This window comes from Fonsecaea erecta, assembly GCF_001651985.1.
Source record: "Fonsecaea erecta strain CBS 125763 chromosome Unknown Scaff6, whole genome shotgun sequence".
Lineage (NCBI taxonomy): Eukaryota > Fungi > Ascomycota > Eurotiomycetes > Chaetothyriales > Herpotrichiellaceae > Fonsecaea > Fonsecaea erecta.
The window spans coordinates 573,250-597,070 of NW_017387249.1; the positions used below are offsets into that span (position 1 = coordinate 573,250).

Consider the following 23,821-nt stretch of genomic DNA (forward strand, 5'->3'; position numbering starts at 1 on the left):
CACCACAACTGCTTCATTTTCAGTTCACAGTCATCAAGGATTTGTTCGCAAGGGCGTTCTCGGGCAATTTGCCGCCTCTCAATGGTCTGCGCCCCTCCTCCACCGAATGCTGCGACTTTCAATTGACGCATTGACAGGCTCCATTCGTGTCGCTCGCATCTGCTCTCTTTCCCGCAACCCCCGCTCTCGTACCTCGTCAGGCTACAACGACCGTTATAACGCAACCCTCGACGTCGTGTTCAGGACAATACTCGGGGGGAACCCTCGCGGGCGCCATTATCGGGACTTTCTTTGGGACGCTTCTATTGATGTTTCTTTTCAATTCACTACAAGCGGGAAATTTCGGCAATCGACGTGAAGAAGTTATCGTGGAGCGGAAGCGAAGGCGCAGAAGTCGAAGTGGCAGCTCGTCGGGAGTGCGGCGCCCGAGCAGAGTCTACTCTGGATAGGAACGAGTTCGAAGTGTCACGGGGTTTCAAGATGAGGAGACAGGCGGGACACGACTTGTACGATAAACGATCGTGGAATGATGGCGGATTGAGTGACACGACTCTAGGGACACGTTTGCATCGCATCTGATGGGTTCTGGGTTTACGACGAAGTTGATGGAGACCGGAGCTATGAGTTTCTGGGCGAAGGAGTTGCGATGCGAATCTAGCGAAACACCTTTCCATCATCTGTACGAAGGGACTGAGATGCTCGGAGTGCAGCCGTATGTGCGATGGTGCTATACGGCAGGAATCCTGTTGACTTTACTCAGTTACGACGGGTTTCTGGACATGATGATCGAAGGAACGGTGCTTTAAACGTGCAGACTATGAGATGATATTCTCTATTTCATTGAGGCAGATGGCCGAGTACTTCGTACAGTCTGCATTGCTATGTGTTCGTAAGGCGGCTGTTGGAAGAATCCTTCCCGGTGGCTGTTTGTTTACTTCGTGCCCCGTTGTGCCCATATTCCGGACTCGCTTGACCTGCTCCTCCCGTCACACCGGTCTGGTCATCTGCCCGGCTGCGGACTTCCACCGTGCCCAGTTTCCAGCCTTTGAAGCTGTTCATGTGAGTGTGTCTAGGGAATCTTCGTTCTTCTCAGCAGTTGTGTGTTTCGGAAGGGTTTTGTATCAAGACTGTCTCCCACAAAGCATTCCGAGATCGACCGTCAACTTCCTGCTGTAGCACAAGTAGTGAGACTCACCCGCAGACACGCGAGCACGGCGACATGGCTGTCAAGGCAGTGATACCATTCCTTGTGGGAATGATGCTGCTCACGGGGTGCGCCAACACCCTTCTGACCAAGTTTCAAGACCAACAATGTGTACGGGGCTGCGAGAGCAAGAATCCAAAGGACCACAAGACATTTGAACAACCGGTCATCCAAACGCAAGTTCCACACTCCGGACAGATCGAGTCGGTGATTGCTAACCTGCACAGAGTCCAAATGTTTATTGGTGAGATGGGATGTTGGGTGGTGATGTTGGGCTTCTATCTGCATCGCTACATCTCCCTGCGCTCGAAAGATGCACCGCTCCTCCACCGATCCGTCGACGCCGAGGAAGAACAGGACGAGGAGCAGGAGGAGGATGATGATACCGTTCGACCCGCTACTTCACGCGATGCAACGGACCCAGCCCTGAAACCACTTCTTCCAAATGCGGACGACCGAGCTCATCTGGAGGGATGGAAGGTGGTTCTGTTGGGCCTCCCAGCATGCTGCGATATCGCCGGCACGACCTTGATGAACGTCGGATTGCTGTTTGTGGCGGCCTCTATATACCAGATGACCCGAGGGGCGCTGGTTCTGTTTGTCGGACTATTCAGTGTCCTGTTCTTGAAGAGAAAGCTCTACCTGTACCATTGGGTTTCCCTCGTTATTGTGGTTCTGGGCGTTGCCTTGGTCGGATTAGCTGGGGCCATTTCCTCTGGGGACAAGAACTCTTCTGCACCCAAGGAGGGTAGCGCCGAACTGGTTCGGCACACGATCCTTGCTGCGAGAGAGGTTATCGTGAGTGCGGTGGACCCAAGCGTTCTACGCACTGTCCTGGGTATTTTCCTCATCGCCTTCGCCCAAATCTTCACCGCCACACAGTTCTGCCTCGAGGAATGGATTCTGGAACACTACGCCCTTGAACCACTGAAGGTTGTCGCTTGGGAGGGCTTTTTTGGGTTTATCGTCACCGTTGCGATTCAGGTCATTCTGCATTTGGCGGTCGGCATCACAAAAGCTGGCAAGTACGGATACTTTGATGCCGAGGAAGGCTATCGTCAAGTGTTCAACAACCGTGCAATCGGCATTTCAAGTCTTGCGATCATGGTCTCCATTGGCGGGTTCAACTTCTTCGGCCTCTCAGTCACTCGAAGTATCTCCGCCACCTCCCGATCTATAATTGACACCTGTCGAACGCTCTTCATTTGGATTGTCTCGCTCGGGCTGGGATGGGAGTCCTTCAAATGGCTTCAGGTGGCTGGGTTTGCCTTGGTGAGTTCACAAACCGTCCACTTCAAGCCGGGAAAGTGCTGACAGCTGCTACAGCTAGTGTATGGGACATTTATGTTTAACGACCTTGTCAGGCCGCCGATCAAAGCCCTGCTGCCTCAAAGGCGAGAGGGCGAACGCGAGGAACTTTTGCCAGAAGACCCAGTGGAACATATATAGAGTGTGGCCCATCCGAGAAGCGTGTTGGTCCCCCTTCACATCGATGTATCTTTCCCCAGATCATAACGGATCGATGCACTGGACTTTTGTGTATCTTTTGACAAGGCCATCTCTCATCATACAGCTGCGCAGCAATCTGCTGCGGTCCCTCTCGGTATAGATGGGTGCCCCGAGATGAGCCTTTTAATGTCTTGTCAAACGACAGAGCATCAGCCTTCTCGTCTCGGACCGGATCCGAGTAATCAGAAAGCGAGTCTCCTGGCAATAGCTTCCCGTTCACTACCTGGAGAATGGCAATTTCCGAGTGACAGCTCTCGGCGGTGGATTTGGAAACTTGGTGTCCAGATTTTGTACCCCTTCGCCGGTGCTGTCATGTAAGGCATGACAATTAAAAGGCTGCGTTTGCCCTTTCGAATTTCAATGTCATGCCATGCAGTGTGACAAACCTCCTGCCATTCACACGTCTGCCATTGTCGTGGTGTGCTCCCTGGAGCCGGGTCAAAGCAAGGGATGAATCGCTGCACTTCCAAGGTGGCCGGGCCAGACTTTCTGCAAGGGCGAACGTTTCTGTGCGACGCAGGATCTGATACTCGACGATCATGTAAGGGTGAGGTGCAAGAACCGGCAGCTCGCGTCTCGCAGACGCATCGACCGCCATTGGCAGTTGGATTTGCAACACGCGTAGAAGGGAGCAACTGTCTTTCCCCTGAATATATGTCTCATCTTATCCTTCGAGGAAGAGCCACTCCCACCGTCTACTTATTCGAGCTCGCACAGACATTATGGAACAATCGATCTCTCCTCAGGCTCTCGACGCATCGACTCAATATCGAGGTCAACCCTCATCGCTCAGTTCCACCCACTGTTTGAGGGAGGGACAGGTGACACCTCCCCCAACGCCTGTCCAGGCTTCTTCTCATAACGCATCACGATCGCAACTGTCACGGCTGCTCCGCCGGTACAAGCCCGCTAAATTGGAGCAGAGCAGATTACTTCGACCCAGGCTCCGAATCGCCACTACATATCCCTACGTGCCAACCCCAGAGACACCCTTTCCTTCACTGCTGCCCGAATCTCCTTCTGTTTGGGACGACGATTGCCCTCTCACGACATTGCCTTCTCCCGGGCTGCGCAGGATGTCGGCGAGCTATCACGACCTGCGTGCTCTGGCTCGGAAGCAGGTCCCTTCTCGCCCAGTCAGCCCTTTACTCCCAAGCCCTATTGTAGGAGCGCCTCAGAAAGAAAGCCAACCATATTTTCGATTCCACAACCCGCGAGAGCGTTTGCCCACGCCGGTTCTGAGCGACGATTCGTTAGACAGCCTGCATATTTTGTCGTACTACTGTGACGAGCAAGACCAAGCAAGCCACTCGGGACATGGGACGCTCGAAGACGACAATCTCAGCACCGCGTCGGAGTCCACGCCGGTCACTCCGCGTGATGACGACGAGTATCGGGGGACTTTGTGTTCGGACGAGTCTGGGTGGTTGGCCAACACCACATCGCACCAAGAGCGAATGCGACGGTTTAAAGCTCGCTATTATCAAGTCGTCCAGCATCCTTGCACGTCTGTTGACACAGGAGACAACGAGGATGGAGTGGTACACATTCCTACGCTTTTCTTTCAGCTCTCCGAGTTCACGCACTAACTGCATCTCAGATGATCGCCACAGTTCTTGTTGGACCGGGCAAGCCGAGACTCGTTCACATTCAGCGCCCTCCCTCGAGTTCATCGAGGACCGAGTCGCCCGTTGAAGGCACGTGTGCTCCGTCGACACCACAGAAAATCCCTCTTGAAGTCTCCGCGTTCAGCCCGTACGACACTCCTTGTGATGTGCCTCAAGACGAATCCCACAGTTCAGACAGCATCTGTGGTCGCATCTCTGAAGCCTCGCCTCCCTTGCCTGGGTTCGTTTCCCAGCCTACGACCTTTGCAATGCGCAGCAGGACCGGCGGACCGAAAATCCGTGAGTGCGATGGCGTTGACAAACGTCTCCGTAAATTGACCGATCCATTTATGACGTCGCCGCGGAGGACGCGAAGCGACCGATCGTTCCGCACGCTCGAGAAGCGGTGGGCGGTTTGGGACACATTGGACGTGGACTCGCCCTCCGTCTCCGAACCGTCGCCGTCCACCAAGAGCGCGAAATGGTCCCGGTGCCGCAAGTTGGAGAGGGCTCTCAACGCGGTCACGGTCGCCATCGAGGAGTTCCCCGACGGCATGCTCTGTCTCGACTCGCCGGCAGTGATGGAGCTGCGGAACCCCCACATCTCAGATTCCACCTACATCGAGACGCTGCGCCGCATCTTTCCCGCGGCGTCCTCGCTGCTCATTTCGGCCATTACGGCCTGGGTCATCGTCGACCTCCAGTTCTCGCGCCTGAAAGACCAAATCGTGCCCATGGAGCGCTACTGGGCCCAGGCCGCCGCCTCCAACGAGAGCCTGCACCGCATCCCCGAGAAGGCGCGAGAAATGCTGGGCATCGGATTCCCGGAAGAGACGTCCCTCCGCCTCAACGAGTATGCGCTGAGAAAGAGGGTGATGGCCATGCAGGCGGGGATCGGTGTCATCGGGCAAAGGCTGATTGAAGGGCTGAGAGGGTCGTGGGACGAGGATATCTGGCGATCCCTGAAGGTCTTGGTGGAGGTCATCGAGGCGAGTCCGCCGCGGTGGCCATGATGGCTGGCAGGGCAGATGTTTATCGAAGATTTCTTCACTGAGCTTGTGTGTCGATACCAGTGATGCAGCGAATTCATTTCATTTCATTCTTGACGATAGATATCCCACAGTCTTGTTTTTCTTTTCCTCTGTTTCCCTTTTTCTTTCTTTCTTTCTTTTGTCCCCCCCCCTTTTTTTTTGGCTCTTACCTCAATGCCAACCGAACATTCAACCCGGTCTGATTCAACACCCAGGCATTACTGACCTCCCACTCCCGGCCGGGGTCGTCCAGCTCGACGTGGAACTTCATCAGCAGCGCCGGCACCAGCTTGTGCAGCTCGAGCATAGCGATGTTCTTGCCCAGACACGACCTCTTGCCGGCGCCGAACGCGAGGAGGCTGTGCTCCATGTTCTTGGTCGCCTGTTCCTGCGCGCTCAGCCACCGCGCGGGGTTCCAGGTCTCGGCGTCGGCGCCGAACACGCGCGTGCTGCGGTGGAAGACCCACGGGTTGATGCCCACCACCGTGCCCGCGGGGAGAAACGTCTGTGAGCCGTCGTCGTGGTGCAACGTCAACCCGTCCTTCGGCACGACGCGCTCGAGCGGCAACGATAGCGCTGGGTTCATGCGCAGGCCCTCCTTCACCACGGCGCACAGATACGGCAGTCCGTGCTGGGTCTCGGTCCAGGTCGGGGACGGGCGCGAGATTTTTCGCGCCGCGGCCGCCGCGTCCAGCTCCGCAGTCAACCGCGCCAGCGACGCCGGGTTCTTGAGCAGGTGGTAGAAGATGGCCCGGAGGGTCGAGGCGATCGTGTCGCTGCCCGCGTTGATGTTCATCTGTTGAGAATTTCACAGAGAGGGTTAGTCGCGGGGAGGGAGAGAAAGAGAAAGAGAAGCGATGATGAGGATGGTTGGAGGGGAAGGAAAGGAGCAAAAGAAGAAGGGGTGTTTCGGGAGTGTTTTGTGTGAGTAAGTGTAGGTGATCAACTTACAAACAAGTTCGACAGAATCTGAGCGTCGGTCAACGTCTCCTCTTCATCTCCATTTCCCTTTTCGTCGTCGGCGGTGGTAGTGGTGCCCTCTTTCCTCCTGGTCTTCAAGAACCGGCTGAGGAAGTCGGGTCTGTTCAACAACTCCTCATCATCATCGTCCGCCTTGGTGTCCTCCAACTGTCCCAACCGCTCCTTGAGCAGCCTCTGCGCGAACAACAGGATGGGCGAACTGACGCTCTTGCGGAAATACTTGACGTACAGGGGGTTCTTGCCCAGCACGGCCTCGTCCAGCCAGGGCATCTGGCCGAGCACGCTGAAGTAGGAGAAGTTGGCGCCGATGGCGGCGATGATGTTGTCCACGTCGGTGCCCGACTCGATGAACCCCAGGCGCCGGCTGAAGGTCAGCTCGCCGATCACGTCGAAGGCGAAGAACTGCAGGTAGCGGCCCAGGTCGAGCACGCGTCCGGGCCTCGAATTATCCCTCTTGTTCGGAGGTGATGATGACGAGAACGACGCAAATTCCTGCTCCAGCGTCTGCAGGAACACGTCCGTCGTGCGGTCCACGAGCTCCTCGTACTCGACCAGCGTGCTCAGCGAGTATGCGTGGGCGATCATCCGCTTCGACCGGGCGTGCTGACTCTCGTCGGTCATGGCCACCAGGCTGGCGGCGCGTCGCCCGTTGACGATGTTCTGGAAGCAGCTGTAGAAGTCGGATTTCACCAAACCCTTGCCGATGCCGTAGATCTGGGGGATGTAGTTCTGCGACCCCGTCACGGAGACGCACGTGGGCCCCAGGCGGACGAGGTTCCCGTACCGCTTGTGCAGGGCGAGGTGTTGTTCGTGGGCATGGCGGTTGTACACAAGCAGGAGACGGTAGAGGTTCGTGAGACGGGCTGCGAAGGGCCCAGGGATGGAGGACAGAGAAAAGTAGTCTTTGAACAGGTATATGATCAAGAAGATGGGGGCAGCGTAGATCAGGAGGGGAAGTAGCATGGCTGATGGATTGGCTCCTGGAAAGGTTTACGGCGGACGGGTTGAACGTACAGCAGTAAACTGAACTCCAAAAGTCAGCAGCAACACATCTCGAGTGCTAGCTAGCTTGTTACAACTAGTTCTTTACCGGCAAAGATAGATATAATAACTCGAGAGCTGGGAGAGTGAGTGAGTGACCGTGGAAACTTTTCGCGGTCCAGGTCGATGTCCTCGGCCTTCTTCCGCTCGGACAAGAAGTATGGGAGGCAAACAGGCCAAGTCACTCAGGAACAGCGCGACAACTGATCTAGAAGAAAGAGTCTTGTTGGAGATTCTTTTTTTAGGGTGGAAGCTTGCGGGTTGCAACTATTGTTTCGGGGCGGAACAGTTTCCGTGCCGGCGACTCGAGGTCGCCGCCCACATTCGGTCCATCACAACATTTACGACGCATGGGTGGTCGATGTCTGGACGAGATTCCCTGTGATCGCTGCCGTGGCATCCGCAAAGCTTTCAGATGTCGAAGCTCAGTTCGAGTTGAGAATAGCTTTCGCCTTGTCGTCAGACCGTGGGCGAAGACATTTACCACGTGTATAGCGGATGTATTTCGGCTGACATTGTAGGTGCAATCCTTCTGCCCGCACAAGAGCATACAATGAAGTATTCCCGCACTTCACGGCTCCGTCCAGTCGACCTGTTCCGTCACTGGTGCGCCGCCCCCATCCTTGGTGTACGAGATTTTCAAACGTAGACGGAGTTTTGGGGGAAGGGCCTAATCGAGCCATCAGTTAGAGAGATCATGAGATAGATTACGAAAAAACTTACCCCTGTTGCCGCAACAACCTTCATGCCCTGAGTAGCCTCGTCACCGGGTCCCAGTGTACTTTTATTGATCGCTTGCAAGGTCAACTTTTGACTCTTCGGAACTGCAGCCTGCAAGCCGACATTCGACATTTGTTCGAAAGCGGAAGTATTTTTGAACCTTGCAATGGCTTGTAATGCGGAACCACTTCTGGATACTTGAATCGCAACGGACAGACCGTTCTTGTTGTAGGCAGGGTGTAATGCTGGTCCTCCCGGCGCAGGGCTGGCGGGTTTGGGGGTTCCATTGCCGAACAGGTCCATGATGGCATTCGCGTTGGCGGATGGTGCAGGGCTTTTTGTTTGTGGTGGGGGACTTGAAACCGAGCTGCCGCCTCCGAGGATATCTGCTAACAGATCTGCTGTCTGTTGTTGGCCGTTCAGTGTGGCGCTGGTGTCCACAGCAGGCACGTCCGATCCGCCCATGAGATCAAGAAGCATGTCGGATTCTGTCGTCTTGGCCACTTTGACATTTGTTTTCGCTTTCAGAGTCTTTCTCTTGTCCTTCGCAGGCGTGGTGGACTGGCCGAGAACCCGCTGCTCCTCTTTGATTTCTGGTGGCGGCATTTTCTCCAGCACACCTCTTCGGATCGAGTCGTAGCCGAACATGTTGCTATATTCAACGGCCCTCTGCTGGATCTCTATGCTCAGATCGGCTGTTCTGGAATTCATGAGGCGCCGTATCCGTTCAATTTGTGACTGATCAGACATCCTCGTCGTCAGCTTCATGGCAGAAGTGATGATGTATTCGGTCACCACTTGATTCGCATATGTCGAGTTGAGTATTGTCGTGTACAGGTCGACAATGTCGGCTTCCTTGATTTCCTTGACTAGCTCTTCCTCTTCATATGATCCACCACGAAGGAGCGCGTCGCCGTATTCGCCAATGACCCAAACAGCAGCCAGAGTCAGAGCCTCTTGTGTGATGTCGGATTTCAGAGCCGCGTACAACTTCTGAACTGCATAAGTTTGCTGATCGGGCGAGGTGGCGATGAGGCGAATGAAAGACGACAGGATCTGTTCCTTGACGTAGTTTCCGGCCAGCTTGACAACCCGCAGCATCGTATCGATATGCCAACGTTTGTTAGGGGCGAATCGATCTGCCGCAATGCCAATCTGCGTCGTCATCACGGGTTTGAACTCGGTATCGGCGACTTCCAGAAAAGCCAGCAATTCTCGTATGAGCACCCGCACATTATCTTCCCGAATCAAGGTGAAACTGAGATCCAACGCCCGTCGTCGGATGGAGATGTCCGGATCTCTCAGGCATTCCAGTATCGTATTTCGATGCCGTTGAACAGCGTTGGGCTCAATGGCAACCACCTTAATCAACGTGTTGAGGGCGACATATCGAATGTTGTTGTCCTTGTTGGCCAAGAATTTGCCTAGGATGTTGACGCCCAGCACCCTCAGACCTGAATCGGCTTCAATGTCTAAGATAGTGAGGACCGCCTCATACAGTATGGCATTCCCAACATTCTTGGAGGACTCGGTGTTGGTGGCGACTTGTGCCAGAATATCGTTGATCTGCTCGCTGGTCGCCGGGTCCCCCCGCCCCAGCACTCGGAAAAGACGCAGGATCTTGACCTGTAGGAACGGGTCTGTGATCCCGGAAACGTCATGTTCAGGCGTGTATCCCGAGCTCGTCAGACTCTTCAAGGTGCGGACCAAGTGTGGAACTACTGGCCGGAACATTTCGACTATGCCTTCTTCACCACCCTCTGCCTCATCCGCCTCGCACATGCTGGTTATCAGGGTCAATCCACATAGGAGAACTCCATGGTTTCTATCCTGTAACAGCACCTTGGCCTTTTCGAGGAAATGTTCTTGCAGGTCTGGGACTTTCCGGCATATTCGCATGGCGCACAGCGCGGCCTTTCGACGTATGTAGGGGTTAGCGGTAGATATCAGCGTCTCGATTTCGGGAAACAAGTCCCTCGACATTTCGATCGAGGCAATGTTGCCCAAGGTGCAGAGAGCCAGCCCAACGACATATTGGTTCGAGTGATTGAGGTCGCTATGGATGATCAGCAAGACTTCTGCGAGGAGCAACGTGCGCACACATACTTTTTCAACGAGTTCGTAACCAAGGTGAGGACTTCTTGATTCTCGTCTAAGAGCAGCATCGTCCCCAGATATCCCAGTCTTTTGTCTGCAAACCTGGGAGAGGCCAAGAGTTTCAGGCACTCTATCTGGCCGAAATGTGTGCGCTCCCCCAGCGTGAACAGGTATAACAACTTGGCGACATTATTCCTCCTACTTCATGTCAGAAACGTCCCCTTCTCATAGAGCGATTGTAATGAGCGACCTGATGTTGGAGTCTCCGCTCTCCTCTCGAAAGCTGGCTCGGATTGCGGCACTTTCTTTTTGGACGACGGCACGCTCGTCTGCGATGGTCTTGGAGGCTCGCACGTTGCGGATGAATTGCTTGACTTGAATACATATCAGTATGCCTCGAGCAGCGCAGACAGTACAGAGGACGACTGACGGGAAGTCATGGTGGCCTGCTGACCCAGAGTTGGGGGTCGTCCAACGAAGTTCAAACTTTCATGGATTCTGGCACGGTCGTATTGACCCTCTGGGTAGACTTTGGACTGAGCCGGCGAGGGAGGATGGTAAGTATACTGGGATGTCTGCGACCGTTGACAATGCCAAAGCCTTTAATGTCATTTCAGGAACAACTCATGCATGCGCAGAAGTGTCCTTCAATGGCGGCCAATCGGGACCCGTGTCATGCCAAGAACCGGAGCTAACCTGCCCCTTGGGTATCTCCGGATGGAGGACACACATATTACAGAGAAATGTATGCTATATCAACGACACCATTAAAGTTGGGAAGCAATGCAGCGTTGAGCTTCTCTACTCGGTCAACGCTCGTTTCCTATCCTTCTTGATCTTCCTCCGCCAACCTGTCACGTCCTTGCCACTCTCGACATCGCGAAGAGCCTCCATTCGCGCCTCGGCCACATCCTTCAAGGTCCGGCCTCTCACAACACGCGTCTCGATGTTCACTCCTTCTTCGGTCCATTCTTCCATCTTACTGCCAATGTACTCTTCAATGGCGAGAACCAGAGAGACATCTCTCTGTCCAACAAATGTGATGCTCGTACCTTTCCTACCCGCTCTGGCTGTACGTCCAACTCGATGAACGTAATCTACCGGATTTCGGGGGACGTCAAAGTTGACCACGAAGTTGACCTCGGGAATATCGAGACCTCTTGATGCCACGTCTGTACTTATGAGAATCCGCGACTTCTGAGCGCGAAAGTCGGACAGATTCCTGTTTCGCTGGATCTGGGGGAGTTCGGAATGGAGTGCCGTCACGGGATGGGAGAGTTGGAGGAGGGTACGGTGAAGAATATCAGCGGTGCTGGTACGGTTCACAAAGACCATGATGCTAGGCTCAGGGACCTTCGTGAACGAAGGAACAGACAGAAGCACGTGAAGAAAGGCGTCCTTATGAGTCATGGGAATCTGGAGGTATGTTTGTGTGAGCGACGCCGGGACAAGGCTGGAGGAAAGAGAGGCATCCGAGAGGTCTGCAATTTCCGAGACGAAAACAGGAGGCCGGTCTGGCGGGCGTGGTAATTCCTTCAGTGCTCGAACTTCTGGCGTTATTGTCGCGGTAAAGAGCAGGGTTAACCGTGCCGAAGGTGGAGGGAGGGCAGATAGGCAGGTGTTGAGATCTGGAAGCATGGAGCCTGGTCCAGAGGCAAGCAGGCGGTCGGCTTCGTCGAGAACCATCACTCTCGCGCGAGATAGCCCGATGATGGTTTCTTTGCCCGAGCTGAGAATGTGGTCTGCTAGTCTTCCTGGTGTTGCCACGACGATGTGTGGTCGTTTGGCGAGAGCGACCGCTTGGGGTCGCATATCACTTCCTCCTGTTATCAATACCGTCTTGAGATTCTGCGGCGCTCCTAGAGCTTGAAACTGCTCGTAAATCTGCAGAGCCAGCTCCCTCGTTGGTGTGAGGATGACGGCGTAGATACCGAATGGATCCTCTGCCCATTTTTGTAATATAGGGACCGCAAAGGCCACCGTTTTTCCAGTACCCGTTCTCGAGCCTCCAATACAATCTCTTCCCTTGAGAATTTCAGGTATGCAGGTGCGTTGAATCTCGGTAGGATGTGATATGGCCATCGCAGCCAGGGAATGTATCAGCCAGGGTGCCACAGCAAGCGACTGGAAGCTACCAGAGGTTGCAGGGACAGAAGGTGGTGCCGCCGACAGTGATCCATTTTCCTGTGGAGGTATGCTCTTTTTCACTCTGGATATTGGAGCAGGCTGGATCACAGTGCTTGGAGTACTACCACTCTCTTGTGAGATGCGTCTGCGCTTTGGAGGAGGATTTCGAAACTCGTCTGCGCTGCTAGAATCGTCGGTCGCAGAAGCCATGGCGGAGGGCATAGCGAAGTGCCTGTTCGAAATAATTTTCGTGGAAGCGGAGAAGCAGATGTCATTCATGGCAGGATTTCCTGTTTGGGATTAGCGTGCATGTGACACTCGTATTCGGCCAGAAACGCTGCAAAAGGTTGAAGCCTCTCCTGAGACAGGCGATATGTACGAGGAACATAGTCCTCATCCCCCACTACAGCGTCATGATGGCCCCTAAGTGTGGCTGTTAACCTGCCGAGAGGGGAATATGCTTCCAAGAGTAGAGAGGCTGGACAGCATTATCACTGATGCCTGTCGGACTTTTGCCGGACTGCTTCGAAGAGCTGAGCTTGGAGCTTTCCATCTATCAAGTGGGCTATGCTCAGGCAGAAATGCAATCTTCGAGACATGCAATCATACGTCGAGCTTCGGATATGATTACTGACATTGAGCTTTCCCCCGGGAGGTTTTCGGGGCGGAAACTCAACCATAGCCTCCTTTTCCCCCCACAATGCAGCCACTTACGAGCCAAATGCATTCTCCACTAGTCGCAGGAAATACTGTCGCCTGGAACCCAGGGCGAAGAAACAATTTTTTATGTGCAGAGTTATCAAGGCGGATGTTTCCGACAAGTGTGATCTGGAGAACGTGCCGCTTCTTGGCCGATTCTAGAGCACTGTTCTCCAGCTATGGGCAAAGGAAAGAAGCTCGCTCGCTCCCCTCCAGCCTTACCTCCGCCTTTATACATTCCAAACAGTCCTATTCAAACAGACAATGCTGCTGTTGCTGACGAACCTGATTCTCCGCTCCCTGATGCCTTGTTGGATGATACCACCAGCATTCTCGACGACGGGCGCGTCTCTCTCAACCTCGACTCAAAACTTGCCCAGGTCTTTGCGAAACTTATTGAGGCCTCCGAGGATGAAGAAGATGGCTTTGAACCCCCACCGGCATACTCAACCCTCTCGGAAATAGACTCCTGGAAACTGCCTCTGAATGTTGTGATCCAGATTGTCGGTAGTCGTGGGGATGTTCAGCCATTTGTTGCCCTCGGGCAAGAGCTGCAGCGTCATGGGCATAGAGTGCGTCTGGCAACTCACGGCGTCTTCAGGGAGTTTGTTGAGGGTGCAGGGCTGGAGTTCTACTCGGTGGGAGGCGACCCTGCTGAACTGATGGCGGTACTGTGGTGTGATCACACTTGCTTGACCTTGGGCTAATTGATTGTCTAGTACATGGTCAAGAATCCCGGCCTGCTTCCTCGCATGAAGGCTCTCCGAGAAGGAGATGTGAGCAAGAATAGGCAGATGATTCGAGAGATCCTCGAAGGTTGTTGGGCTTCATGCATTTTACCTACAGATAGCGGAGATCCATTCGTTGCCAACGCCATCATCGCCAACCCTCCATCTTTTGCCCACATTCATTGTGCTCAAGCACTAGGGATTCCGCTCCACATCATGTTCACCATGCCATGGAGCCCGACTCGTGCATTCCCCCACCCTCTCGCGAACATCAGGAACAGCAGCACCGATCCGAAGCTAGCAAACTACATCTCCTACGGCATGGTCCAATTATTGACCTGGAATGGGTAAGACAGGCCTGCTCTCTCGACGATGCTCTGCTAATTGCCTCCGAGGATCGCCGACATTGTACAGAGTTGGAGAAAATCAATTGACCTGGAACCCATCCCAAGGTCTGAAGCTCCTTTCCTCATGGAGACTCTCCAAGTTCCTCACACCTACTGCTGGTCGCCCGCGTTAGCCCCGAAGCCCAAAGACTGGGGAAAGCATATCGGTCAAGGCTTCCCGCTCCGCGTACGGGGTTTTTTTTCTAACAAGTGATGCAGACGTCTGCGGTTTTCTACTTCGAGATCCCGCACCCTACACCGTCCCGGCCGACCTCGACGAATTTCTGAAATCGGGTCCGATCCCCATCTACATTGGCTTTGGTAGCATCGTGATTGAAAACCCCGGAAGACTCCTTCAGATATTGCTTTCTGCGGTCAAGGAATGTGGTGTCCGTGCTATCATTTCGAAAGGCTGGGCCAACCTAGAAGGCGAAGCTGTTGATGATAACGTCTTCTTTCTTGGGGAATGTCCTCATGGTAAGTGGAAACCCGATACAATGTTGTGCCACCTCTATTGCTAAACAAGTAGAGTGGTTGTTTCAACAAGTTTCTATGGTGGTTCACCACGGCGGAGCCGGGACCACCGCCTGCGGGCTGAGGAATGGCCGCCCAACCGTCATTGTGCCATTCTTCGGAGAGTATGCTGCCATTCCAATCCATGCCTTGGTCGTTGCTGATGACCTGTAGTCAACCGTTCTGGGGCAACGTGGTAGCTGCCTCACAAGCCGGACCACCTCCCATTCCCCACAAGAAATTGAACAGCAAGAATCTGAGCGACTCCATCCGCTTTTGCTTACGTGAACAGACCCGGGAAGCTGCGAAGGTGGTGGCTGACAAAATGGCTGAGGAGATGGGAGTCAAAGCAGCGGTTCACTCATTTCATCGTCATTTACCAGTTAATGACATGGGTTGTGATCTGATCAAGGGACTGCCCGCCACATGGGTGTACAGGAGGTCGAAAACCCCTCTCAAGATATCTGGGGCTGCGGCTGAAATCTTGATCCAAGCTCAGAAGATCAGGTCCGACGATCTTCGGTTGTACAGACCAAAACCGTTCACCATCGAGAACCGTCGATGGGACTTCCTTACTGGCTCTCTCGCCGTCTCGATGGAAGTCTCATACGATATTCTGGCCGCTTTCAGCGGGTTTTGGAGAAACCCGCGCGCGATCCGCAAGCAGAAAGACAAAGACCGTGAACTGTGGCGCGCCTCATCTCATCGAAGCGCGGCTGGGACGGAGAATGATCCGGGAGAAGGTTCAAGCAGACAAGTTGCGAGGATGGTGGGGGCCTCTGCCATGAGTATATCTCATCTTACCGGAATAGTGATAAAAGGAGGCCTGGTCGACGTCCCAGTGGCCGTTGCTGAAGGCTTGCGGAATACGCCGAAGCTCTACGGCCAAGAAGTGCCTGATCATGCCGCCGTCACTGACTGGAAGAGTGGCCTCACAGTTGCCGGGACAAATTTTGTTCACCAGATGGCCCAGGGGCTGACAGATTTTGCGGTGCAGCCAGCAAAGGGTCTGGCGAAAGAAGGGGTGTTTGGCTTTGGGAAAGGCGTTGGCAAGGGGCTATTGCAGACTGTGACGAAACCCACATCAGGTAAGTTTGGTGGCCCCTTGTATGATGATAACCGCCTGATGATTTCCTCGTTGAAGCATGCATGGGCTTGATCGGCTACACGGGCCAGGGGCTTTACAAGTCAGTGTATGCTCTGGTGCATTCGAAGACCAAAAGATCGGTGGCCTCCGCCCAGCGCGTGCAGGATAAGTATTTCATCCGTGCGATCGGTATGGACATAAGCACTGGCCCAGTGGTGGCCGAATTTGACCGGCTCAGTCAACGGCGGCTTAAACCTGAGCTCGGCAGTTCCAGTGGGGGCTTCACGTCGAGGGGTGTGTCTAGGACACCCAGTTTTGTTTCGACCCATTCGCAGCCGCCGTCTATTGCACCAGCCGTCCTGACCGACGACCAAGCAACAGCTTACCCATATAACCCGCCGTCCGAAGACCCAATGCCGTCGCCGCAACGTCGCTGAACGATGGAAGGTTTGGCAGGCAATGCTTAATTGAGCTGTATAACAACTTGGATTGGACGGCAAGACATCAAGAACCCCTGACAAGCCTCTAACAACGGTAATTGTTAGCACCACCCGTCAACCATTCACGCGTCGGATCAGAGCCAGTACCGCAGCTCGCCGGTCAAGAGCATTACAGCGGGAGAGAAACCATCAAATGATTACAAAACATGGAGTTAGTGCAACTGTCAGCGACGTACAGGTCTGACCGGTCATACAACCAAACTCCGAAGTATGCTCAGCGCCATTTCAGCAGCGGCAGCCCAGTGTTGTCACGAATCCCTTGGCTGGATTGCTATATAATTTCTAGAAAACCGTGCTCGCTCTCTTTGTTTGCAATGTCATCAGGTCTGTCAAAATGTCGCCGACTCCGGAAAAACCTGTCAAGGTCGTGTTCGGTCCGTATGGTCCGCTCCTGTCAAACCAATCCAGTTCTGATAAATAACGTTCAGGTGCCATGACCTTTGGACGTCCCGGGGTTGAACAAGCTCGCGTCAATGACTTACAGGTTGCTGGTTCAATGCTAGACCTCTTCCGATCTCATGGCCACAATGAAATCGACACAGCCCAGTTCTATGGCCTTGGTTCATCGGAGGAGTATTTGGGTATGCTTAAATGGGCAGACCGAGGGCTGGCGATGGCCACCAAGTTCTATCCCACGGCAAATATTGTCGACCCTAACGCGCCAGGAGGGAAGGGCACGACGCACTGTCCGGAGCATCTCAGAGAGAACCTGTTGAAGTCCCTCAAGGCGCTCCAAACCGAAAAGATTGATCTCTGGTATCTCCACGGCCCGGATCGGACCACGCCGTACGAAGTCACCCTCCGCGAGGTCAACAACCTCCACAAGGAGGGATACTTCACGCGGTTTGGGATCAGCAACTACATGTCCTGGGAGGTGGCTCAAATCTGCGAGATCTGCCGGCGGAATGGCTGGATCCAGCCCACGGTGTACCAAGGCCTTTACAACGCCATCCACCGGAGTGTGGAGCAAGAGTTATTTCCCTGTCTGCGATACTACGGCATCAGTTTCTACGCATACAACCCCTTGGCCGGCGGCTACTTAACGGACCGGTACCGTCGCGATATCCCAAACGAAGAGGTCGAAAAGGGGACTCGCTTCGACCCGACCACTTTCCAGGGCAAGGCGTACCGAGGTCGGTATTGGAACGACGGGGCGTTTGAAGCCTTGCGTATCCTCCGAGAAGCAATCAAAGGCCACGATCTGACGGAGGCCGAGTGTGCTTTCCGGTGGTCGATGCACCACTCCCTACTCCGGGGCGACAAAGGCGACGCGATCATCATCGGTGCGAGCAGCATCAAGCAGCTGGAAGAGAACCTCAAGTGTCTCGAGAAAGGACCTCTGCCGGAAAGCATTGTCAAGGCCTTCAATCAAGGGTGGGAAAGGACTCGAGCCACGAGTTGGAAATACTGGCATTGATCGATAAAGGTAGCGTGGTCATTCGAGTAGCTATGGCAAAAACCAGAGATTCTGTGTTTTCTGGCACAATTTTTTTACATGGCTCCCATGGGCGCTCACACACGCTCTCTCCCCCTTGCGCGTATTCTTGAATGAATGCTTCTTCTTGGTCGATCACGCCTTCGAGGTCTCAACCCGTACTTTCTCTATGACCACAGCCAAGTCTTTCTCGGCTCTTTCCCACATTCCTCGGACTTGACTCGCTCTCCCTTCTCTTGGCACAAACCGCGCCTCAAACTTGACCGGCCTCGAATTAAAACCCTGAGTGAAGGCGAACGGGTCGACCTCGCACTTCTGCCGCAGGCCCCCGACCACCTTGTACTCATGCTCGATGTCGAACGTCCACAGGATCCGGGCGACGTTGATGAAGAGGCTGTTCTTCGCGATGTGTTGGCCCGTACACACTCTGCGTCCGAATCCGAAGGCGGCCAGGGGCAGGCTTGGGTCGTCGATCCAGCGGTCAGGATTGAAGGTGTACGCGTCCTGGTAGACATTCTCGTCCAGGTGGATCGCCCAATGGTTCCCTATGACCGTCGCGCCGGCGGGGATATCGTATCCCATGTACTCATCGTCCTGGATCACGGCGTGGGGGATACCGCCGGCGGAGACTGGGCGCCACCGCAGTGTCTCTTTGACGATGGCATCGATATAAGGCAGGCGATCTTTGTCTTCGAATGTTGGGAAGTGGGAAGATCCGAGGGCGGAGTCAAGCTCGGCCTGCCCCTTTCTCATGACGTCGGGGTACAGAAGCATCGCCAGTGTGAAGACTTCCAGGGCCATGGTTGTCGTATCACTCCCGGCCTCGTAGAGAATGCCGACATCGTAGGCAAGTTCCTTCTGCGACATGGCTTGGCCTTCCTTCATCGCTTGAGCCTGTTTCGACCAGTTCCAGTGCGTGGACGCTTTCCCTTGGATCAAATTATTTATGAAAAGGTTGGCTTCGAAACCGTGTAACCTATCAGCATAACGCTTCCAGGGGGCCAGAAAGGAAGGAAGGCAGTTTAATGCCGGTAGCGCATCCACGAGCCACGTCCCGACCCTGGCGGCGTACAGAAAGTTCTCCATGACCTGATCGATCCCTTCGACTTCTGGTTCGTCACCTCTAGTCATCCGCTTGCCGTATGCTAACGCAAAGATCAAGCTTGACGAGTAGCGGTGGAATCGATCGGAGAAGTCGGCTGCTGGGTCGAGGAGCTCGTGGATGAGTTGGAGACTCTCGAGCTCCTGAAGGGGGCGATAGCTCTGTGAGATGCGGACATTGAGAAAGGCGCCCTGGAGTCTTTGATGGTTACGCCATTTTTGCCCGTATGGCATGAGCAATGTCCTGTAGCCCTTACTCACGCAATCTCCACCCATGACAACGTGAGGTCGAGAGCTGTAGATGTTGCTCCGCTTGTCGAGGAGGTCGTGAGCGGCTTCATACGTGCCCAGCATGATCACGGTGTTGAGACCGTATTGGAGACGGTATATTGGTCCATACTGCTTGGTCCACGTCTGGTACGTTCTCCATGGGTAAAGTGCTGGCGCCTGGTGTAGGTTACCGATGATAGGTAGCCGTGGTGGTCCAGGAGGGAGCTTCCTTCTCTTGCCATAGATCAGCGAGTGGACCACCCAAATGATACAAACGACAACGAGGAGCAAGGCGGTGGTAGGATTGAATATCTTCATGACTGTAACTGACTTTGTTGCTGTTCTACATCAATCATGAGTTGGAAATGTCTAGCGAGGCAGAATAAATACTGCTTTTGAACATATTCTCCTCGTATTCGACACGTCTAACTTCTACTGATGGCCTGAAGTAATATGATGGTCCCGCCTAAAGAAAAAGGTTGCTTTGTAAAGAGTGCGGGTTGATCCCGCGCAGAAAATCAGCAAGACGAGATGGTGATCATAAACGACATGTTGGAGTAAGAGGCCCCCCCAGCGTATAGGATTGCGTATTGTTCACGCCTGCTTGCTTTGTGGTTTGCTGCAGAGCGAGGGGACTTACTGTGGTTGATCCGGTGGGACAATATCTGTCTCTATATTTCCCCACAATTATACGGGACATTTGGCGGGGAGGGGGCTCAGTTACGCAGTGTCCAGAGGCATGTATATCCAACTTCGCATCAGACCTGTCGTCACATACCCTCCTTGTTTCGAGTCAAAGAGGATCATTTGCCAAACCGCGCCTTCTGGACGAGATTGGTTTTGACCAAGATGGAAGCACGGTTGAACCGAGTTTTGGTTTGGAATAGAGAGGGAGATGAGCAGAAGACAATGGTTGTTAGGAACCACAAATATTTTGGTCCCCTTCTTGGGCCGCCCTTTCGACCATCCCTGGGCTCAAGTCTAAATATGTGTACAAAGTCGATTACAATCGAGAACGCAAAAGGCATTCTGTCAGAAAGGTAGGGACAGGGTGAAAGTGATCCAAGATGTCTCGGTCTGACCACGGCTGTCGAGTATCACCTAGAGTAGCACAAGTCAAGAACGCCCTGAACAATACCGATCTGGCGACGCATCAGTCATGTTCCTGGAGCAAACAATGCATCTCTGGTCAGATTGGGTTTATTGGGTTCAGGCCGGAAGTGTGCCTGCCACATCATAACAAAGCCTGACGGATGAGCACAGAAGAAGTCGCGGCGAGCGTCAAAGTCGCTTTCGAAGAGGAGTTCAGGGAGCACCAACGAGGCTGAGGTTCGTCAAAGGCTTCAAGGCTCGAAGTCCGCATTCTCATATAGCTAGAGGAGGCAATCCCCCATCTTGCAAAGAGTATAATTGTGCATTTGTGGTAAGTACGTCGTTTCTAAGCACCAATACTGCTATACTGGAAAACAAAAATTGTCACCTGTGCTGTGGCATGCGGCATAACTGCCCGGGGTGCCCACCTGGTATGCCCTCACATCCCCAATCTTCGAAAAGGGCTAAGTTTCCGTGGTATGGGGTAAACATTGGTGAGAGAGTCATTTCAGCAAGTTTGGTTGGTCACGCGTGTACAATACCATATCCTGGAGTCCTTATGGTGCGGGGGCTTCGGCACAGGGTTTCTTCCCGACCATGTTTTGGTCGTCTTTCCAAACAATTAAATCTGTCTGCTATCATCGTCGAGGTGCAACATCACTTGAGATCCTGTCACTTAATTTTGGAGTGGGTTAGCCAATTGTCGAGTCAAGAAGCCCCCAGCCACAGGGGATAGAAGATGAGCTGCCTCTCGGAAAAATTGGCTGAGCGGGAAGCCTCTGGCACCCCAATTCGAGTCGGGGTCATCGGAGCCGGGAAGTTTGGGTCAATGTTGTAGGTCTATCGATCCGTTCGTGGGAGGAGGAGTGGCAGACGAGAACAGAGCGAGCGAGAAGAATATACCGTCGCCATGCTCAGAACAGAATTCGGCTGACCGGTGGCTATTCTATTTGTCGATATCAAGCATTTCTCAAGTTCATCACTCACCAGGGATGAAGCTCGCAGGCGTGTGCGATCTCAACACGGCTCGTGTCTATGACGCTTTCAAACGAACGCATTATCCAGAAGACGGAATCGACATGACTAGAACGATGAGCTTGGCAGAAGGCATCAAGGCCGGTAAGACGGTTGTGACGACTGAATCTGCAGCTCTTATCGCGCACCCCGACATCGACGTCATCCTCGAGGTCACAGGAAACCCCGCGGCAGGTGTGCGCCACGCCCTCCTGTGCTGCGAGCACAAGAAGCACATCGTGATGATCAACGTCGAAGCCGACGTTCTCGCCGGGCCACTCTTGGTCAGGAAGGCGAAAGAGGCCGGTATCATTTACTCCATGGCATATGGCGACCAGCCCGCCCTGATATCGGAGCTGGTGGACTGGGCCAGAACCTGTGGATTCGACGTGGTGTGTGCCGGCAAAGGCACCAAGTATCTCCCGGACTATAAGTACTCCACCCCCGACACCGTGTGGGGTCTGTACGGATTCACACCAGAGCAGGTGGCGAGGGATAGTCTGAATCCTCAGATGTTCAACTCGTTTCTCGATGGGACCAAGTCCAGCTTGGAGATGGCGGCGGTGGCGAACGGCACGGGGCTGGCTTGTCCGACAAAGGGGTTAAGTTTCACCCCATGCGGATACCACGACATGGCCAAGGTCTTGAAGCCCGTCTCCGAAGGTGGAGTCTGCGAGAAGTCGGGTATAGTGGACGTTGTGTCGTCTTTGGAACGCAACGGGAAGCAAGTATTTAAAGATGCGAGGTTCGGGGTGTACGTGGTAGTCAAGGGTAAGTGTCGTCCCATCCAAGACAGTGTTGCAATATTGGTTCGTTAGGCTACTCACACATTTGTGAATCACAGCTCCCAGTGATTATCAAAAGGAGTGCTTTCAGCAGTACGGCCTTGAGACAGACCCCTCAGGATACTACGCAACACAGTACAAACCATTCCACTTTATCGGTCTCGAAGTTGGTTATTCCGTGGCAAGCATCATGAGTCGCGGTGAACCAACGGGCCAGACTAAGACATTTGCAGGTGATGTCGTTGCTACAGCAAAGCGAGACCTCAGCGCGGGAGAAATACTGGACGGCGAAGGCGGGTACACCGTCGTCGGGACGTTGATGCCGGCACAAGCATCTCTGGAAATGGGAGGTCTACCAATCGGGCTGGCCCACGGCGTGAAGCTGAAGAATGATATCAAGAAGGATCAATGTCTCAGCTGGGGAGACGTCGAGTTTTCGGACACATCGCAGGTGGTGGCGATCAGGAGAGAAATGGAAGCAATCTACCGTGAAGAGTTTGCGGCAAAGGCACTAAAGCAAAAGGTTATCCATTAATCCGTTGATCAGACCAGCAACTCCTTCAGGTCCCTGCTCCTCAGATAGTCCTCAAAGCTCATGGTCTCCGGCGGTGGGTTTCTCAGGCCCTTTGGTTCGATATAATCCTTCACTTCACACATGTAAGGATATTCGGCCAGATAAGCGGCGCCGTCGACCACCTCTTCCTTCAAGCCTGTCATGCGGCAGAGGAGCGGCACGGTGAGCTCAATGAAATAAGCCCTCCGGCCCGTGACCTTCTCCCACGTCTTCATGCCCTCTTCGAGCCCAATCCACCAATCAACTGCCAACAGCTTTGTCCCTGCTGGTTCGTCCTCCACCAGACAACGCACATACCCACCAGTCGACATGTGCGGTATAAAGACCGGAATCTTCATCGACATCCTCGCCGGAAGAGCCATGAGATATTGGCCCCAACCCTGGGACCGCTTCTTTTCTTTGGACTTCTCTTGGTGCCCTGGAGGAGGAGGAGTGGGCAGAAATCGCACCAGAAACGGGAGTTTCGAGACCAGCCACACGATCCACGGTGTGCCAAATGGCACCCTGTGCGGGTACAACAACGGATTGTCGGAATATGAAGACGCATAGATATAACTCGTCTTCGCTGCCAGCTGGGGCAGCTCTGCAGAGATATACGCCACGACCACGCCCTTGGTCTCGAAATGGTGGCAGCGAGCGTACTTGCCCCCGGAGGCGATCTTCATCGAGCCGAAGGCCGAGTACACGAATTTCTCAAGCTCGGGGATCTGCGACGCTGCCGTGGCCGCGTTCTTGCCCCAGCTGATCTCGCTGTTGTACGCCAATTGCGAGGCCTCGTCGTCGCTCTTCCCGGCGGCCAGGGCGCCCCTATACACTTCCCAGTAGTTGGTGTTCACGAAGATGGCATGGGCCGACGAGAACCCCGAGACCAGGCTCGGTACGGAGGAGAGGTCGGCTTGTATGATTTCCGCGCCGAGGGCAGCAAGTGTCCTTATTGAACATCAGTACCCAGTCAATCCAGATAATGCAGGAGAGTTCCATTGCAGAGCGCATGTTCAAGCCAGTCTGAACTTTATGAGAATAGAAGAATGACATAGATACTAACCTGGCAGCTTCAGACGAAGGATTGCGCGTGAGGCAGCGGACATGCCATCGTGAGGACGGGGGAGCCGAGAGGAAAGTGCGTGCAACGCTGCCGCCTTGTCTCCCTGTTGCGCCAACGATGGCGATGGTTTTCCTCTCGTGTGCTGGCATTGTTCCTTCTAAGGAGGATTTGTATGGAAAGCTGGCACTGGTTGCAAAGCCTTACTCACGAGTGGATTCTCATGAAATTCTGACAAGTACATCTCAAGGCACAGGAATATATACTTCCTCCTCGTC

At 54.0% G+C, this 23,821-nt stretch overlaps 11 protein-coding genes across 11 annotated transcripts; 6 read left to right on the top strand and 5 right to left on the bottom strand.

Annotated features, from left to right (window-relative positions):
* Positions 1–480: 480 nt before the first annotated feature.
* Positions 481–806, top strand: AYL99_07236 (hypothetical protein; the record flags this gene model as incomplete). The annotated part of the gene is made up of 3 exons (XM_018838745.1): positions 481–506; positions 557–712; positions 761–806. 3 exons carry the CDS (start codon positions 481–483, stop codon positions 804–806), a joined length of 228 nt encoding a protein of 75 aa, XP_018691513.1.
* Positions 807–1,219: 413 nt separating this feature from the next.
* AYL99_07237 (hypothetical protein) lies at positions 1,220–2,653 on the top strand (the record flags this gene model as incomplete). Its single annotated transcript, XM_018838746.1, has 2 exons — positions 1,220–2,476; positions 2,531–2,653. 2 exons carry the CDS (start codon positions 1,220–1,222, stop codon positions 2,651–2,653), a joined length of 1,380 nt encoding a protein of 459 aa, XP_018691514.1.
* A 1,136-nt stretch (positions 2,654–3,789) lies between these two features.
* Positions 3,790–5,333, top strand: AYL99_07238 (hypothetical protein; the record flags this gene model as incomplete). Its single annotated transcript, XM_018838747.1, has 2 exons — positions 3,790–4,254; positions 4,314–5,333. The coding sequence occupies 2 exons, from the start codon at positions 3,790–3,792 to the stop codon at positions 5,331–5,333; spliced, it is 1,485 nt and encodes a 494-aa protein (XP_018691515.1).
* A 184-nt stretch (positions 5,334–5,517) lies between these two features.
* Positions 5,518–7,295, bottom strand: AYL99_07239 (hypothetical protein; the record flags this gene model as incomplete). The annotated part of the gene is made up of 2 exons (XM_018838748.1): positions 5,518–6,147; positions 6,303–7,295. The coding sequence occupies 2 exons, from the start codon at positions 7,293–7,295 to the stop codon at positions 5,518–5,520; spliced, it is 1,623 nt and encodes a 540-aa protein (XP_018691516.1).
* Positions 7,296–7,944: 649 nt separating this feature from the next.
* On the bottom strand, positions 7,945–10,630 carry AYL99_07240 (hypothetical protein; the record flags this gene model as incomplete). Its single annotated transcript, XM_018838749.1, has 5 exons — positions 7,945–8,043; positions 8,097–10,149; positions 10,200–10,388; positions 10,441–10,564; positions 10,621–10,630. The coding sequence occupies 5 exons, from the start codon at positions 10,628–10,630 to the stop codon at positions 7,945–7,947; spliced, it is 2,475 nt and encodes an 824-aa protein (XP_018691517.1).
* Positions 10,631–10,991: 361 nt separating this feature from the next.
* AYL99_07241 (hypothetical protein) lies at positions 10,992–12,527 on the bottom strand (the record flags this gene model as incomplete). The annotated part of the gene is made up of 1 exon (XM_018838750.1): positions 10,992–12,527. One exon carries the CDS (start codon positions 12,525–12,527, stop codon positions 10,992–10,994), a length of 1,536 nt encoding a protein of 511 aa, XP_018691518.1.
* A 668-nt stretch (positions 12,528–13,195) lies between these two features.
* Positions 13,196–16,167, top strand: AYL99_07242 (hypothetical protein; the record flags this gene model as incomplete). Its single annotated transcript, XM_018838751.1, has 7 exons — positions 13,196–13,684; positions 13,736–14,091; positions 14,140–14,297; positions 14,350–14,607; positions 14,660–14,768; positions 14,818–15,731; positions 15,788–16,167. 7 exons carry the CDS (start codon positions 13,196–13,198, stop codon positions 16,165–16,167), a joined length of 2,664 nt encoding a protein of 887 aa, XP_018691519.1.
* A 397-nt stretch (positions 16,168–16,564) lies between these two features.
* Positions 16,565–17,647, top strand: AYL99_07243 (hypothetical protein; the record flags this gene model as incomplete). Its single annotated transcript, XM_018838752.1, has 2 exons — positions 16,565–16,604; positions 16,659–17,647. 2 exons carry the CDS (start codon positions 16,565–16,567, stop codon positions 17,645–17,647), a joined length of 1,029 nt encoding a protein of 342 aa, XP_018691520.1.
* A 153-nt stretch (positions 17,648–17,800) lies between these two features.
* Positions 17,801–19,354, bottom strand: AYL99_07244 (hypothetical protein; the record flags this gene model as incomplete). The annotated part of the gene is made up of 1 exon (XM_018838753.1): positions 17,801–19,354. One exon carries the CDS (start codon positions 19,352–19,354, stop codon positions 17,801–17,803), a length of 1,554 nt encoding a protein of 517 aa, XP_018691521.1.
* Positions 19,355–21,120: 1,766 nt separating this feature from the next.
* AYL99_07245 (hypothetical protein) lies at positions 21,121–22,462 on the top strand (the record flags this gene model as incomplete). The annotated part of the gene is made up of 2 exons (XM_018838754.1): positions 21,121–21,913; positions 21,987–22,462. The coding sequence occupies 2 exons, from the start codon at positions 21,121–21,123 to the stop codon at positions 22,460–22,462; spliced, it is 1,269 nt and encodes a 422-aa protein (XP_018691522.1).
* A 51-nt stretch (positions 22,463–22,513) lies between these two features.
* Positions 22,514–23,695, bottom strand: AYL99_07246 (hypothetical protein; the record flags this gene model as incomplete). Its single annotated transcript, XM_018838755.1, has 3 exons — positions 22,514–22,519; positions 22,576–23,431; positions 23,547–23,695. 3 exons carry the CDS (start codon positions 23,693–23,695, stop codon positions 22,514–22,516), a joined length of 1,011 nt encoding a protein of 336 aa, XP_018691523.1.
* Between the last annotated feature and the right edge of the window lie 126 nt (positions 23,696–23,821).